This window comes from Phaenicophaeus curvirostris, chromosome 1 (genome assembly GCF_032191515.1).
Source record: "Phaenicophaeus curvirostris isolate KB17595 chromosome 1, BPBGC_Pcur_1.0, whole genome shotgun sequence".
Lineage (NCBI taxonomy): Eukaryota > Metazoa > Chordata > Aves > Cuculiformes > Cuculidae > Phaenicophaeus > Phaenicophaeus curvirostris.
In genome coordinates, this window is record NC_091392.1 from 91,650,001 (window position 1) to 91,668,222 (window position 18,222).

At 37.0% G+C, this 18,222-nt stretch overlaps 1 protein-coding gene across 1 annotated transcript in view; it reads right to left on the reverse strand.

The window, feature by feature from the left end:
• ABI3BP (ABI family member 3 binding protein) overlaps positions 1-18,222 on the reverse strand; it is a 160,674-nt gene that overhangs the window by 63,593 nt on the left and 78,859 nt on the right. The window contains exons 26-35 of the mRNA XM_069868349.1: positions 17,508-17,576; positions 17,061-17,126; positions 15,371-15,436; positions 13,619-13,678; positions 11,790-11,861; positions 9,917-9,982; positions 9,325-9,399; positions 2,409-2,474; positions 1,961-2,026; positions 244-318 (exon numbers count right to left, since the gene is read on the reverse strand). Of these exons, the coding sequence (XP_069724450.1) occupies positions 244-318; positions 1,961-2,026; positions 2,409-2,474; positions 9,325-9,399; positions 9,917-9,982; positions 11,790-11,861; positions 13,619-13,678; positions 15,371-15,436; positions 17,061-17,126; positions 17,508-17,576 (681 nt within the window). The remainder of the gene's footprint in view (positions 1-243; positions 319-1,960; positions 2,027-2,408; positions 2,475-9,324; positions 9,400-9,916; positions 9,983-11,789; positions 11,862-13,618; positions 13,679-15,370; positions 15,437-17,060; positions 17,127-17,507; positions 17,577-18,222) is intronic.

Consider the following 18,222-nt stretch of genomic DNA (forward strand, 5'->3'; position numbering starts at 1 on the left):
AGCCCTAGTAGCTTTTTGAGAGACAAATGTAAGATCAAAATCACCACTAAGTGAGTTTCTCAGCAGTAAACACAAGTTGTCTTGGCACATGTGAAGAATGGTACTTTATCTACACCGTCAATCATGACTCAAGCAGAAGACAAATACGGCAGATGGACAAAGTATCTGGGATTAACAGGATTTTAAAAATGCCATTAAAACACTAGAAGTGGTTTAACTGAAAAGCTAATGCATTACTATTACCTATTGTTGTTGTTAGCACATAGGGTGTTCTGGAAAGCGGAGTCATAGATTTTTCCAGGTCAGCTGAACTTGTAACTGCAGAAAAATGTAAAAAACCCTGAGAGACAGAATCTTATTGGTGCAGAAGTGAGGGGGGTGTGGGAGTGGTGAAATCAGAAAAGAAGTAAGACTGTTTTACATTGCTTTGCAAGGTGCCAGCACCACTATAATAGTTGTGTGAAGATGGACCGGTGGTACAAATGAAAAGATGTTACAAGAAATATGATGAAATATTCAAGGATAACAGACAATATGATGTAAAAATACAAAAAGAACAGATAAAAAATAATTTTAAAAGAGGTGAAAAGCAAAGAAAGACTTGCTTATGACTTGCAAGAGAAGATGTGACATACTGAAAAACAGTTGAAAAACATTCTTTAAAAAGCAGAGGTGACAAAGGTGACACCTACAATTTCTGATACACAAAAAGCATTTTCTTGCAAAAGAGAAGGTAGAAAAACCCTACAAGGGTTAATATAGGCAAGAACTGCAGCATCATCAGAAAAGACCTTGAAGTTTGTGACACTCAGCTAACAGAAATACAAGATTTCTTAAGTGCCACAAAAACATACTTCAGAATAATTTTCCACCACTTGGACCGAGACGCTATGAAACACGGCCACCATTTCCAGGAATCTAAAATTCCATTGCTTCTCAAAGGGAAGGATACATTAATACCATACATCATACTTCTAACTTGCACTTGACTTCAGGTTTGTAGACTTACCAGCCTACTCATGTAATGCTTTTGTAATGTCATGGGCCAAAAAATACCTCAAAGCCACAGGACTGGTTTTGTACACCTGCCAATGTGAAAGAAGCAACTGCCATAATAATTTCCAGCCACTGTCACCAAGTGTCATATCCAGTGCCTTAACTGAATAGGATATATCACGTATGGCTATGCCTATGCTTCACACCAGCATAGGCCCAAGAGGAATAATAGTAAATCCAAAAGCACAGTAAAGTCTGTTGGGACAATTCCTGTCTTTTATTGTTACCAGATCTGCTAGAAATCACTACAAAATTAGGTCAGTAGCACAGCCAGGTGCGAAAGCCTGACAGTGTTTTGAACCTTGAAGAAATATGCTGTGCTTCAATGAAACCAGAAAAATGGGATTACTCTTCATACCTTAACATGACTTCAAAAGCAATAATAGAGCAGAACATTCCAAATTCCAGTTAATGACAATGTAAAGTTACAGGCAGATGACAATCAGCCACCTTGAAGGTCAGCAGCAAAGAAACCAAGAGCTGCACAATGGACCAGGAAACCTTGGTGGGCAGCTGAACTGCAACACCATCCTCTTCTGCCAGCTCAGACAGAATTTGCTATTTAAGAGCACTGTCATATTTTGATGTGTCAGAGAAAGGAATACCCTATACCAAAACATGGAGAAGCAGGGAAATAGCAGCTGAAAGCAATGTGTGACATTGAGTTCTCTATGCAAGCTGTCATTCAGTCCCTGCAGAAAATGCTTGTCAACAATGGAAAAAGCATGGAACCAAACAATAGAATTGCAGAATAAGTGCGGTGAATGCATTGGCAAGCCAAGCTGCACCACGTCTTCATACTTTCCATGAAAGATGACAAAGATGCCAGGTGGTTTGAGGTGGGGGGTGTTATGGGGAGTGAGTGAGGTAGGAGGAAATGAAAAGAAGAATTTCCGCTAGTTACCCATCACGGTTTGCTGGGTTGCCAGGGAGGAAGGAGTGGTAGATTTCCGCCTTGGTTTCCGAGTAGCTAAGATCAAACACAAAAACCACGTTCAGAACCTCAGACAGGCTGTTGTTGCATGGGTGGTATCAAGACTGAAGTATAAACGAGGAGACATGGCCCTTCTTAGGAAGGCTGCCATGTCACAGCAGCACTTCCCATAGCAGCATAAAGCTATCTTTCAGCTGGCAGAGATAGCCCAAGGTAATAGAGTAAACCTAGAAATGGAACCCCCCAAAAAGGCAACAGAAAGCTTACAAATGGAGCAATTTCTAATAAGGAGACCTAAGTCATCAGCCACATCATTGACCCACTTTTCAGGGCATCAAAACTTCTGAACAGGCTCATCATTGCAGAGAAAGGCACTGCCAAAGTAATCAATGTAAGAAGGGAATCACGGGCTATTTACCCTTCACAGTCCTCGTGGTTTCCAGTGAAGTGGATAAGGTGGAGTCCAGGTCTGGTCTCTGGGTTGCTACTGTCAGACATGGAAATGATCTTGAGGTATTTACATAATCTTGCCACAGCACTACAAGCAGCACTGGTTCGCAACACCCCAAATGTTTGCATTTAGGACCATACATCCCTTTTCCTGGCATTATCTCGTGACTCAGTGACCAAGTTAGATGTCAACCATCTTGCAGTCTGTAGTTGAAACTAACACAATACTCCTAGAAACACAGTTGCTAAATGGCTCACCTTCAGCTAAATGGCTTTCCTTCAACTAAATGGAAAAATGGCTAAGTGTCTGTTGCACCAAACAACTCCTTACATTTCCTTGGAAGATGCAGACAAAACAGTCATTGCAGACTGATGATGGGAGCCAAAATATTCATCTCTGTATTCAGAATTTAAGATCTGATTTCACTTTTCCCTACTATCTCCCAAAGGCTTCATTCTAGAAGTCAGAAATCTTAGTCCCTTGTTCTAATAAAGTGCAACGACTTTGAAGAGGCATTGATGCAAAAAAATGTCCAAAGGAAATTTTTCTATAGAATTCCAGCTCCTTTTTCACCCTTGTACAACCCATCCTCCCATTGTATTACCCAAATTTTGCATAGATAAACTGCACATAAAGCAGTGTAGAATCTAGTCTATAAATACTCATTTGCACTCTGCATCTTTGGTACGTGAGGGGCTTACTCCAGATGAAAGGGAAGCAAGAATCCTGTTGACAGTTTTCAAACACATACAAGGATCAATATATTGGTAGCTATAAGGAAAAGGCCCCTAGTGATTTCTCTGGATTTGTTTTATATTCCCAGCAAGGTGTGACAATGAGTTCTCTATGCAAGCTGTCATTCAGTCCCTGCAGAAAATGCTTGTCAACAATGGAAAAAGCATGGAACCAAACAATAGAATTGCAGAATAAGTGCGGTGAATGCATTGGCAATCCAAGCTGCACCACGTCTTCATACTTTCCATGAAAGATGACAAAGATGCCAGGTGGTTTGAGGTGGGAGGCATGATGGGGAGTGAGTGAGGTAGGAGGAAATGAAAAAAAGAATTTCCGCTAGTTACCCATCACGGTTTGCTGGGTTGCCAGGGAGGAAGGAGTGGTAGATTTCCGCCTTGGTTTCCGAGTAGCTAAGATCAAACACAAAAACCACATTCAGGACCTCAGACAGGCTGTTGTTGCATGGGTGGTATCGAGATTGAAGTATAAACGAGGAGACATGGCCCTTCTTAGGAAGGCTGCCATGTCACAGCAGAGAGATGTGCTGCCAAAGTAATCAGCGTAGGAAGGGAATCACGGGCTATTTACCCTTTACAGTCCTCTTGGTTTCCGGCAGAGTAGATGAAGTGGTCTCCAGGTCTGATCTCTGGGTTCCTACTGTCAGACATGGAAATAATCTTGAAACACCTACACAATCTTGGCAGAGCAGTAAAAGCAAATCTGCTTCAGAACACACCTGTACTTAGGTCTATTTAAAGCAATGTGTCCGTTTTGCTGGCAATATATTTTTACTCAGTGACTAAATTAGCCATCAACTGTCTTGCCGTCTTGTGGTTGAAACTAACACAATATTCCTCGAAACACAGTAGCTAAATGACTCTCCTTCAGCTAAACAGAAAAATGGCTGAATGTCTCCTTCACCAAACAACTCCTTTCATTTCCTTGGTAGATTCCCAAAAACCAGTTGTTGCAGACTGACCATGGAAGCCAAGGGACCCATCTTTGCATTCAGAATTCAAGATGACAAGTAGTATGTACCTCCCAAGTACAAGCAATTACAAATACTTCCTTTTTCTATCATGAAGGAATAAATTGCACATTATTCTACCAATATTCAGTCATACATCTAACTCTCTTTAGCAGTTAAATAACTAGTGCCAAAAATGTATTTTCTTACTGTTGTTGTCATCACTATTATTATTATTTTTACAAGAAGCAGATTATATAAAGCCTCATCATTCCTGTAAAAGGCCTCATTGTTCCCCATTCCAAATGAAAATCCCTATTCTTCTTTTAGGTTAGTACTCATTCCAATGAGTAACGTGCCTGTTCATCAAACTTGAACTTCAGTGCTAGCTAGTGAAACAAAATTGGAGAAAATCACCAATGTTTTTTAAGGAAACTATAGGACATCTATAGCACATCAAAAGCAAGACTAAGTGGAAGAGAGTTTATTGCTCTCTACAACTACCTGAAAGAAGGTTGTAGAGAAGAGAGTGCTGGCCTCTTCTCTCAAGTAACAGGGGCCAGGACAAGGGGGAATGGCCACAAGCTCTGCCAGGGGAGGTTCAGGCTGGACTTCAGAAAAAAAAATTTCACAGAAAGAGTCATTGGGCACTGGCAGAGGCTGCCCAGGGTGGTAGTTTAGTCCCCATCCCTGGAGGCATTTAAGGGACAGGTGGATGAGATGCTGAGGAGCATGGTTTAGTGGTTGATAGGAATGGTTGGACTTGATGATCCTGTGGGTCTTTTCCAATCTATTGAATCTGTGTAAAATTATATTTCTGCCATACTGGAAGATCACATTCTAGAAAGAATTTTCAAAATAAAAAACTGCATCAAGAGACACACAGGCATTGGGTGACAAATTCATTTTGTCATCTATCCATGCAAAAAGTGATTTCTCAAGTGACAGAAAAAAGCACAGAATAAAACATCAGAATCATGTTATTAGTGTGTCAAGTGTTTTTGCAAGCCGAAGTGATTAACAAACCTAGGTGTTGCTCAAAGCAGATGAAAATTAAGTGAAGTGGTGGCAGGGGAACAGAAAAAAGTATTGTATTTAGTCTCTACTGTTTCTTGGTTTGCAAGGTAAAGAGAAGTAGATTCCAGCTTTGGTCTCTGAGTAACTAAGATTAAATCAGTAAACTGCCTTCAGATTTTACAGATGAACAGTGTTTTTTAAAGCAGTGTTGGTACAGAGTTTTACATGAATGAAGCCCATATTACCTACAGCTTTTTTTCATAAATATTTGCATTCATCACAGCATTTTCCATTTTTAACTTGCTCAGTTAATGTAAAATACAAACAATTAACTTTTTAGTGACTAAGACCTATCAAGCAGAAAACTACAAAGAGGGATTGAGAAGATTAATAATTAAGTATCTCATTCTTATCACTTATATAAATGACTGATCACCCCACTGACACATATGGTATTGTCACTGACAGGAAAAAAATCAAATAGTTTTGAATAAATTTTAAAATAATGCTTTCCATATTTAAGCATTGACAAAATGACAGAAATTATGATAGAATCACTGTTTAACCTTCACTGTTCTTGTGGTTTCCAGAGAAGGAAAAGTTGTTGGCTCCAGGACTTGTCTTGGGATAGCTAACATCTGAGAACGTCAGATGTTGTGGCAGTCTCTCTATGCATATGCAAGCACCACTTTAATGACGTCCAGATAAATCAGTATTTAGACTGTAGTTTCTCAGGTATACTTATCCTACCAAATAAGCAATATTTTTTTTTGTCACTTCGTATTACCAAAAAACCCCACCTATTTGCTAATCACTGCTCTTAGTAGACAGTAACAGCTGTCATGATGTTCCAGAGCTGTCATTTAATTTCAATAAATGACAGATCCCAAACTTCGCTTTCTAGCATCAAGTATTTTCAAACTACAGATTGAAAACTAGTCAATGAATATGCAGCCAGAACTTCAGCCTATATCAAAGATACTGTCAAGTTTTGGAAAAGACCACCTTATATTTAACGTGAAAAACAATTAACTAGCTCTCATTAGTATATTATTCAACATTCTTAAAAATCCGAACTTTGGAGTGAAAACAATATATGCCTGGGGAAAAAGAAAACAACACCCGCTCTGCAGAAAAATGCATACAGGTGAAGTTAGTAAGGGTTTCCATCAAGAGCTGAGCCAACTAGAAGAAGAAAAACAGACTGTGCTTTCTTAACTGGTATCTGTAAACATCTTCTTAATTTACAGGAACAAGTTTCCATTCTGAAGAGGTATTAAGTACTTCAAATGGACAGAACCTCCTCTCCACACTGTTAGACAACCACGAGCTAAAAGAATCATCACATTTATCTTCCAGAAACCAGTGAACGGAAATGCTAATGACAATAGTGAAATGCAAAGATCGTGATAAAATAATCCCTTTGCTTGCATACAAATATATTATACACAAAAAGAATGTTTCTGATAAAAGCATAGACCAAATTCTTAACACAAGCAGAAGATAGGTCAAATAGTAGATATAAGATAATGGAATCAAAATTTTGACACTACCATCACAGCGGCAGAAGCATATTACAGGAAAACTGGAAGAGCACAGATCTGATGGACAAACAGAGAAAATTTCAAGCATGGAATTCTTATTCTGAAAGAACTCCATTAGACTCCTACTGTCTAAGCAAATAAAATCCTTTGAAAATATATGTGTTTGTAGACAGGGTGATGAAGGTGAAGAAAGTTTCAGAAATTTCTCCTTTACAATGATCCATTTGGCTACACACTTCTCTGTCTCTGGGCTATTTATTGTCCCCTCTATTTTCATTTCGTTTGCTGAAAAATGGAAATAACTAGAGTTCCACAAATATGTTTTCTGAATTACCTAGCCCCATATTTGGACCTTTACTAGCACTGAGTTGAAGGTTTAATATAGCAGTTAAGATGACAAGTATGAATCAGAGTACCTACTTGTCAGTGTACAGGGCAATACTATAAAACGTTTACAAATATCTAGAGAGGTCTGCAGTAGAAGACAATTTTCAGTGTATACCAAAAGAAGAAAAGGAGAGTTTCTGTGTTCAGCATAAAATTTGTCCTATAGACAAACATCAAAGAAAATGTCTTGATTCTTTAGGATAGATGTGAAAGGTCATTAAACTTTTTATCGAATAAACATATTTCTTTTTTTCTCCTACGCATATCTGGACTACCAAGTCTTAAGCTATTCTATAAAACCCTTGAACTTGCTTTTGCATCACCCACTGTGCTATCTTTCATCTCCCTACTAAGAATTTTTGAATTTGTATAGCTTAAGAGAACTCCTTCACAAGCAATATACTTGAATAATCTACACAACTGCAGCATTTACAAGTTTTTAACTGTTTTAAAACCACAAATGAAAAGCCAACAGAAAACAAATCTACCAAGAGAATTTCCTACAAACGTTCCATACTCATACCAACATTGTATCTAACCAGGGAGACATCTTAAGTACCAATAATCACAAAGCTTCTGTACAGTAATGACAAAGTAAGAATAAAATAAAAAGCAATATAGCTTCAAGTAGTATCTTAGTTATCAGTATCAGGATACTCTACATATAATGGTGAAATTAAAGTTTGCTTTCCAGCCACACTGTATTCCACAGGCACAGAAGAGCCCATGAACTTATATTGTAAAATTCTATTACATTAAGTAATATATAACTGGATAATGGCAATTACAGGTCATAGTATAGATTAATATTGCAAAAAGTGACCTAAGAATTAGAAAAAAAAACCCCAAACCCAGCATTATAAACATCATATATATTGCCTTAAATGAAAGTAGTACCCGATGCAGAATTTTTATTTTACAGTTGTTCTTATCCCCAAAGAAAATAAAATCAAACCAACATTTCACTCTTCTGCTAATTCCTTACTGTCAAGAACACTCAGTTTGCAAGAAATGTCATTATCAGATTGGATTGATGGTATTTCTGGGACTCCAGATGCTTTGGATGTGAATTGTGAAACTATCTGTGTTCCATTAAAAGTTGAAAAGAAAATCTGGATTTAAAATGTTGAGAAATCTCACTGTTGCTGGGATAGCACAACACATGACCCAGCACAAGTTGCATTGTTCAAGACAATATAACTGCAAACAGAAGCAAGACAGATGCTTAAGAGTCCTCTATGTATTACGTGAGAAAAGAGAAAGATATGGAGCCAAACATGTTTGCCACGGCATCCAATAGCTGATGCTACACAGAATTACTAAGAATTTTCTTATTTTAAACTTTATGGAGTTTAAATTACACCAACAGAAAAATGAAATAGTTACAAGTTGGTATAAAAGACTGGTCCTTCAGCACGTTGTAACAAACCCGCTTTCTAGCTGCTGATCAAGAAGTGATTGACACAAAAGAGTTCTTTAACAGGCTTGTCATTTACACTTAGAATCAATCTTAATTTTACTGGAGTCTGGTATAGCAGGTTTCAAGGGTGTTTGAAAGCATTACTTCTCCCTCAGAAGTGACAGCTCAAGATCTATTTGTTGCAAATATTTTCTTTAAAAACAAAGTTGTACAGTTTACATTAAAACATTGTACTCAAGCAATACAGCAATACACGTGATACATTTGCTCTTATTCCTACTAGCCCTGGACCTATGCTGTTGCATTTACTGTAGGCAAAATATCTAACTAAATAGCTACTTTAAATATGAAAGGACTTAAGGGTCCATTCTCCACTATTTGGAAGCCTACACGTTCATTGCTATTGATCCTGTTATTTCTGCAGTATTTAGTCCACATTTTCACACCATTAGAACTGTTTCATTCAAGGGCTTAAACGAAACATATTCGCTTTCACTCTTATCCATCTGCAGTATTGCAACTTAAAAAGAGAACACTAGTATATGTAATGAAAGCTGCTAAAACCTGTTATCATCAAACGTAGCAATACAGATTAGTAAATATATTAGGAATGTAGGCCAGAATTAGTAGAGTACTTTCTGGTTCAGAGCAATATACAAAATTTCCTAAGTTAGTCTAGTATTTAAGAAAGCGAATTAAATATGACCGTTCGGTAATTATTCTGATTCATGTTAAGCTTAACTAACAAAATACCAAAAATATGATGAAATCTCTGTGAAAATTTCTATTTAAAATTGCATTGGCAAGTATTACCAGGTACAGCTGACAGCATTTCTTGGATGTTAGATGTCTCAGATGTTGAAGAAATGTGCTGCTTTTCATCAAAAGCTGAAAGAAAGTCTAGAGTTAAACTGAGAACTGACTTCAGAGCCACAATATCTGGACAGCAGCTGTTGAGCAGTGCACGACAACACTGATGTGAGATCAAGCGAGATGGCAGCAGCTTTAAAGATCAGCTGTGAAATGAGATGTTGCGTAATCATTGAAGCTGGTGAGAAATAAGGTAAGCTCAATTCTGGTTTCTCATGCTAGGTAGACTTCTTCTCACTGGCCTTTTTTATAAGTACCTATTCTTTGAAAGAAAATTGCAACTACCAGAAGAAAATTAAAAGCACCATATGCTACAGGGGTCTTTTTGTTATTTAGCCAATATGGTAAAATTATTTTTCAGCTCTGATTACACACAAGTGGCCAAGTTGAAATGGGGGGGAGGAGCCAAAAAAAAATCCAACCTAGCATCAAGTAGTTTTCAAAGTAGCATGTCTGAATCAATTTTAGCACTCTCCACAGCCAAGGGAAGTGATGGCAAGCGATGGAATAGCTAATGGAATTATATACAATTTACCCATCATGCTCCTTCTGGTTTCCGTGGAGGTATGAGTTGTGAATTTCAGGCTTGGGCCCTGGGTAGCTAAGATCAAATGTGAAAACAATTTTGAAACAATAAATGAGATGAATTTTTAGCTAAGGTAAACTTCAGCCCTTTATTAGCAGGTCCTAAAGATCTGCATTTATTTTATATGTATTGTATATGCAATTTTAAGTGACATTTGTGGTAGTCTACTGTGTCCTTTGTCTTGTGAGATTGTAGGTGTTTTTTGATGCATAACATCTAATTTTGAGGCTTTTATTACAAGGCTAGCTCTCTGTTGAGATTTTAACATTCTGTCTGATAGCAACAGCTGACAGCAATCCTCTTATCCCCTACACTTTAATTTGGATGTTCTAGATAAGTCTTTAAAATAAGGATCTGCAAATATTATTTTGATACAGCATGCATGATACATTAGAAGTTAGTAATAAATTATGAATCAGGGCTTAATTCAACCTAAAATATCACTTTATTCACGCAAGTTGGAAAATGTGTACACCTGGCATGGAAAAAAAGCCTTTAGATGACCTCTTTAAGGAAAGACACAGAGTAAATTAATAGCTCAAGTTACAAAATGCATTGTTTTGCCTGCCCACAAAATCTCACTACTAAGCATCAAAGTTAGAAACTTTGTAATTTAGTTTATAAACATATCTGGTGCAATCTGAAATGCACTTTAAATCCAGTTAGCCTGCATTTTTAGAAGTCATGTGGGAATGGTTCAGTGCATAATAAAACATGGTATCAACCTTAAGCAGTATCATAGAATCAGCAAAACACAGAAGGGGCACCAAGTATGCTAGATGTTAAAAAAATCCATCAAATGAATATTCAAAGTACAAACAACTTGAAACAGCATGAAGTTGTGTAGAATTTTCAGCTTTAGAAAGAAAGAAACAAACTATTCCACTCAGAGAGAGTAGTTGTCAGAATCACTAACATCAACCTAATAGCACTATGTATGTGTCTTGTAAAACATGAACTCTCGTGAGGCCTTAGAATTTATCCTAAAACCTGGGATAAAAGAGGCTGAAGAGTGAGTTTTCACAACCAGAAGCCAGCAAAAGAAAATATCCGGTGCTTGTCTGAGAAATGATCATATTAGCCACTAAGAAAACTTAATAATAATTTACCCAGTTCCATTTGAATGAAGTTAAATATAACAGATTGCAAAGGTATTTGAAGAGTTACTGTAAAAAAAAATAACAACAATCAAAAAATACCATGTTCAGCTTCAATCTGCCAAATTGCCCTTTATGAGAATAAATACTTCTGTAATCATAATTTTAAATCAAATGTTTTGAAGGAAATTAAACTCTACAAATAGAGTATTATGAGCGACAAAATTACTGTTATTTGTTTATTTATTTAGAATAACTATTCACTGGCTGCTGCTGACAGTTATACTGACTTTAGGGAATCTGTTGATCAGGCATTTGTGCAAAACCAGGACATCTGAATTGAGGTAAGTAGCCCAATGTAAATCAGTAATTACAGTATGAGTAAATTATTTTCAACTGAAGTACAAATAAACGATGATAATCTGAGTCCTCTGTGTCCTTAAAACCCCCAGAAAAATTATGATTTGTATGTACTATGAAATGACCAAAACAAAAAGACAGAAATATGGTACTCTGCTATTCTGTGTCATGTTAATACTAACAGATTAAAAGATCACTGTTTCAATGTTGTTATCTCAAATGTAGCAACATGTCACATTCTTCCTGTAATACTATTAACCTCAAGGTAACGAAATGCAAATTAACAATACAATAAAAAGTATAATGATATTTCTCATGAGAATCCCTAACACTAATAAAATTACATTTTCAAGAAATGTCATTACCAGATTTTGTTGATGGCATTTCTGGAATAGCAAATATTGTGGATCTTGAAGAAAAAGGCTGTGTTTCATCAGAATCTGAAAAGAGAATCTGAGTTTCAAAAGTTGTGGTGGCATCAAAGCCACTAAAACACCACAGTTTCTAGCTGGCAGAAGCTGTTCTGTAAAAGGAAATGATCATACAAATAAAAATCAAGAATATAAATGACTTGAGTCAGCTGTAGGATGACTGACAGAAAAACAACCAAGCTGTTATCTCCTATGGATACAACATGAGTCCAATCAGAGTAGCATTCTTGTATCTGTTACATTTTCAAGTCACAGAATTTATATTCTTTTGAAGAGCTTAGGTAAAGAAAATTTCAAATAAGAACTAAGCCTACATAAAACTGATTACAGTAATATATGAGTACGTTTCTCAGTCATTCATTCTGAGCAGAATGCTTAGTAGTGACGGGACAATTGATACAATGTACTGACAGGACAAGGGGTAATGGCTTTATACTGAAAGAGGGGAGATTTGAAGTAGATATAAGGAAGAAATTCTACTCTGTGAGGATGGTGAAGCAATGGAACAGGTTGCCCAGAGAAGCTGTGGATACCCCATTCCTGGAAGCATTCAAGGCCAGGCTGGAAGGGTCTTTGAGCAACCTGATCTCATAGAAGGTGTCCCTGCTCATGGCAGGGAGGTTGGAAATGGATGATCTTTAAGGTCCCTTCCAACCCAAACCATTCTATGATAATGATGATGATGATGATTCTATGATGCTTTTTACTTACTAATAAAATTAAATAGTTTACATGAAAGAAACTTGAGACGCACATTTTATTTAAAGATAATGACTTCTCATCTCATTACAGTCCAGAGCAGTGATGAAAAAGTGGAAACTACAATGCAAGCATGTGCTATTTACCTATTGTTATATATCTGGTTACCAGGTAAGAAAGAGATGTTGATCACAACTGGTCTCTCCGAAGCTAACAAAACAGCTAACAAAAGAGAAAAAGTCTTGAGACACTGAGGCAGGCAGTCTTTACAGAGATGGTACCAAGATACTTTCCTGAACATAATCAACAAATTCATATTTTGCCAAGGGACTGGATTTTCCCCACAACTGCCACAAAGTTAGTTTGATATAAACAGCTTTATTGAGAAAGACCAACCTGTGGTGGAAAATGGCTTAAGAACACGTGTTTTTATGACAATATTTTACTGAAAACACAAATGCAAAAAACCAGATTCCACCAGATCACTAAGACCCCTATTTCCATTAGAAAAATTCTGCAACCAGAATGAAAGAAACATGATCTATTTCCATGGGAAGTGGTATATGAAAAACTGAAGAGTAGGTGCTCTTAATATTAAGATCATTCATGACTGATTAAAGTTGAAGGACAAGTAATAAGAAATTCAAGTATCCTGATTCTTTATACCAAGAGGGAATACTGTAGTAGTTCTGAGAGAACATGCCACAGAGAGCAATAGTCACACTTGACTAGCTGCTTAAACTAATGAAGGTAGTTTGATCTGACTGAAATGACCTTGGGTAATATAGTGTTCTCAACTTCACAAAGAAACAAAAATATTGTATTCATGTCGTGGCAGGGTAACTGTCAGTACCACCCATGGAGTATTAACACAGCTGCATGATGTTTGTGTTCATTGTGAAGTTTGCAATAGATAGAAGCTAAGGCTTTTCTGAATTTATCTGTGATGAGAAGCTAAAAGATCACTAAACAAAGTTTAACAAATAAGACTAGGAAAAACATGAATAGTGTAAATATGCTGTAATAAGCTAATCTCCACATGACAAAAAATGTTAATGATTGTTTATCCAATTCCGCTTCTCTGTTGTCAGATGTAAAAGGTTTGAAAGGTGCTTGAAAAATTACTGTAACAGAGAAAGATGCCACTTTAGTGCACTAAGAATTTTTAGCGTGTTAGAACAAATTAATTGCTAACACATTGACTTTTTCTGTAGCTACGTTTACTAAGTTGCAACTAACCAATTCAACAAAAATTGCAAGAAGGTGTCCATTTATTAAGTTTTAGAATTATTTAAATCAAAAATCATCAGCACTGAGCTGGAATGTATAACTTGAAAGGCCCAAAAATTATACAGCTGTTTTACATCGAAGACTTCAAGGTCTCAAACACCACTGCTTTGTACCTTGAGCAGCTACTCATCCTGGCATACGGTGCATAGCCAACCAAATTGATTTCAGAGCAATTCAGCCACCTGTTATAGTAATTCTACCTCAACAAAATAAGGGTAAAAATGCGCAAACTTTCCACTTCCATGAGTGGAAAACATGGAACTTATTTAATTTTACGTTATTTGTGATTTATATCCTACTTTAAACATCCAGACCAGAGAAATACAGCCTTACTATTCTCAAAGTATTTTACGGTTTATACCACTTAGCACTTTTGAACATTTAAAATTAAGGACCAAACCTTTCCTGAGACTCCCAGTATCTTGTCTGTACATTTAGTAAACGTGGAGTATCCACAGTCCTACATTTCCATGTAATCTGTGCATGATCAACAATTCTATAAATAAATCTACTTCAATCATGACATAAGATTTGCACCTGATAAACAAGCACTACACAGCACTCATGTAAGTCCATTCACAAAGATTCCCGTAAAAAAGATTAAAGATTAATCTCTCTTACAAAAGATTGATTACAAAAGATTAATTGCCCTCACAATACTGAACACAATTTGTAAACATATCAAGAGGAGATGAAGAAGTAGCTTCAAATAATTTTTTACTCAGAAGTCAGCTTTTTATATGCTTGCTTCGTTGCCTCAGCATAGTATACTGCAGAATCAAGAAAACTGATTTTAAATTTCGTCCCCAGAAAGAGAAAGATGTTTGATGTAATAAAATATCCTGAATATGCTGAAATCATCCTAGAATGAACAGAAACACAGATGAAAACCTCACTACAACCATATACTTCTTTTTTACGATCACATTCTGTGGAAAATCTCATGCTCAAATACACATGCACATATTCTGCCTAAAAATCTAAGTTTTCCATAACAGTTAGGGGAGAAATAATAGATTATTAGCAGAAATAACTGTAAAATTTATTTTTAATACCAAAATGCTGTACTGAAGTAGTCTTTTGAATATTAGAGATTACTTTAAGAGGTTATCACAGGAAACAAATATTCAATCAAGAATTCTCTTTTAAAAGTGTCTGCTAGGTAAACACAAAATATTTTTCCCCCAAAGGGTAATTGTTGTACTGACAGCCCAAAACTCATTAAAGCTCAACAATTTTCTCTCCTCTGCTAAATTCTGCCTTATTCTCCCCCTCAACAGCTCTTCAGTAAAACAATAACTTGAAATAGTCACATCATATCAGGATCACTAACTTGAGGGTAGAACTGCTAGACACTGGCAATTATTACAAATAACATGAAGCCCTAAGGAACAAATGAAAGACCACTGCAGGCACCATCTAAAAACCAGGTCAAATAACAAACACTGCATTTAGCAATCACAGGAATAGTATTACTTAAATATCAAGAAAGAAAAGGGATTAGAAATAAAACAAATGTGATTTACCAATTTCTTGCTCTGACAGTTTTGCAGATGTAGGTGTTTGGAGAGTGGAAGTAAAGTCGTGTGAGGCTGGAAAAAAAATTGTGTCTTATTATTTAGAACATACACTAACCGTTACACTACAGCATCTTCTGCAACCATGGATTCAATTGTTTAGTGTCCAAATAATAAAGAACTGAAGAAATATAAAAATATATTCAGTGAAATAATCAAAATTAAAATAATAAAGAGGTTAATATGGAAAAATGTGTAAAAACAAATAAATGCCATGGAAAAATAAAATGAAATATCACTAGTGGAATGGAAGAAAATTTCCACTATGTTAATAGGAATATAAGACTGAAAAAGCGTGATTACACTCAGCAAAAGGAGGCAAAGAGAAAGGAAATTTATGATATGATGATACTGAAACAAATCCAATTTAAAAAATCACCGAAAATAAAAGAATGTAAAAAGTGATCCAGACAGCATTACCAAGCAAGGAAAGAGAGAGAAATAACCACATCTCCACCAAATTTATATGTTTTCCTACAATTACAAGTATCTGATTTCACCTCTGTAAGAGTAAGAAAACTCCTTTAAGCAATGCAAAGCAATGGTAATGCTAAAGATCCTGAAGTGTGTGTCATATCTCAGCTGATATGAAAGCAAGACTGCTACAGACAAAAGTGACACAATAATATTTCAAGACAAATAACATTGTTCATTGCACTTTCAATTTGCACTCAACTTCAGGTCTGCAGGCTTACCAGTGTACTCATGTAGTGCTTTTGTAACCTCATGGGCCAAAATATACTACCAGGTGACGACAATGGTATTGTACACCTGCCAGTGTGAAACAAGCTATCACCATGAGCATTTCCACCCACTCTCACCAACTGCCATATTCGGTGCCCTAAGAAAACACGGCTTTCTGTGTATGGCCATTTCATTTCTACACTTATATTTCACTCCAACATAGGCCCAAGAGAAATAACAGTTCATCTAAAAGCACAATAACATCTCCTGGGACAATGCCCATCTTGCATTTTTATGAGGTCTGCAAGAAATCAGGTGCCAAAGGCTGCTGGTGTTTTGAACATTCAAGAAACATGCTGTGATTCAACAAAAGTTGAAAAAAGGCATCATCCTTAAAACACTAACATTTTTTTTTTAAAAAAAAAAGTAGTAATAGAGCAGAGCACTCCCAGTTCCAGGAAATGACAATATAAAGGTATGGGTTGATGACGACCAGCGGCCTTGAAAGTCAGAAGTGAAGCAACCAAGAGCTGCACAATGGACCAGGAAACCTTGGTGGGCAGCTGAACCTTGAAACCATTGTATTCTGCCAGCTCAGATGGGAATTCCCCTTAAGTACCAGCCCTATTTTAATGTGTTGGAGAAAGGAAGACCCTCTACCAAAAGAAGGGACAAGAAGGGGAATGGTAGCTGAAAGCAAGGTGTGATGATATGAGTTCTCTAAGCAAGCTGTCATTCAGTCCCTGCAGAAAATGCTTGTCAACAATGGAAAAAGCATAGGATCAAAAACCAGAATGTGGAACAGTGTGACGAGTGCTTTGGCAAGCCAAACTGCACCAAGTCATCATACTTTCCATGAAGGATGACAAAGATGCCAGATGTTTTGGGGCAGGAGGCATGATGGGGAGTGAGTGAGGTATGAAGTAATGAAAAAAAAAAAAGTTTTGCTAGTTACCCATCACGGTTTGCTGGGTTGCCAGGGAGGAAGGAGTGGTAGATTTCCGCCTTGGTTTCCGAGTAGCTAAGATCAAACACAAAAACCACTTTCAGGACCTCAGACAGGCTGTTGTTGCATGGGTGGTATCAAGACTGAAGTATAAACGAGGAGACATGGCCCTTCTTAGGAAGGCTGCCATGTCACAGCAGCACTTCCCATAGTAGCATAAAGCTATCTTTCAGCTGGCATGGATAGCCCAAGGTAATAGAGTAAACCTAGAAATGGAACCCCCAAAAAGGCAACAGAAAGCTTACAAATGGAGCAATTTCTAATAAGGAAACATAAGTCATCAGCCACATCATTGACCCACTTTTCAGGACATCAAAACTTCTGAACAGGCTCATCATTGCAGAGAAAGGCACTGCCAAAGTAATCAACGTAAGAAGGGAATCACGGGCTATTTACCCTTCACAGTCCTCGTGGTTTCCAGTGAAGCGGATAAGGTGGAGTCCAGGTCTGGTCTCTGGGTTGCTACTGTCAGACATGGAAATGATCTTGAGGTATTTACATAATCTTGCCACAGCACTACAAGCAGCACTGGTTCACAACACCCCAAATGTTTGCATTTAGGACCATACATCCCTTTTCCTGGCATTATCTCGTGACTCAGTGACCAAGTTAGATGTCAGCCATCTTGCAGTCTGTAGTTGAAACTAACACAATACTCCTAGAAACACAGTTGCTAAATGGCTCTCCTTCAGCTAAATGGCTTTCCTTCAACTAAATGGAAAAATGGCTAAGTGTCTGTTGCACCAAGCAATTCCTTACATTTCCTTGGTAGATGCAGACAAAACATTCATTGCAGACAGATGATGGGAGCCAAAATATTCATCTCTGTATTCAGAATTTAAGATCTGATTTCAATTTTCCCAAAGGCTTCATTCTAGAAGTCAGAAATCTTAGTCCCTTGTTCTAATAAAGTGCAATGGCTTTGAAGAGGAATTGATGCAAGAAAGTGACCAAAGGAAATTTTTCTGCAGAATTCCAGCTCATTTTTCACCCTTGTACAACCCATCCTCCCATTGTACACTGAAGAAGAAGTAACTTCACTGAAATGTCTTTATCATACTCTCTGACCCTAATTTTGCACAGATAAACTACACAAAGGAACACATAAAGC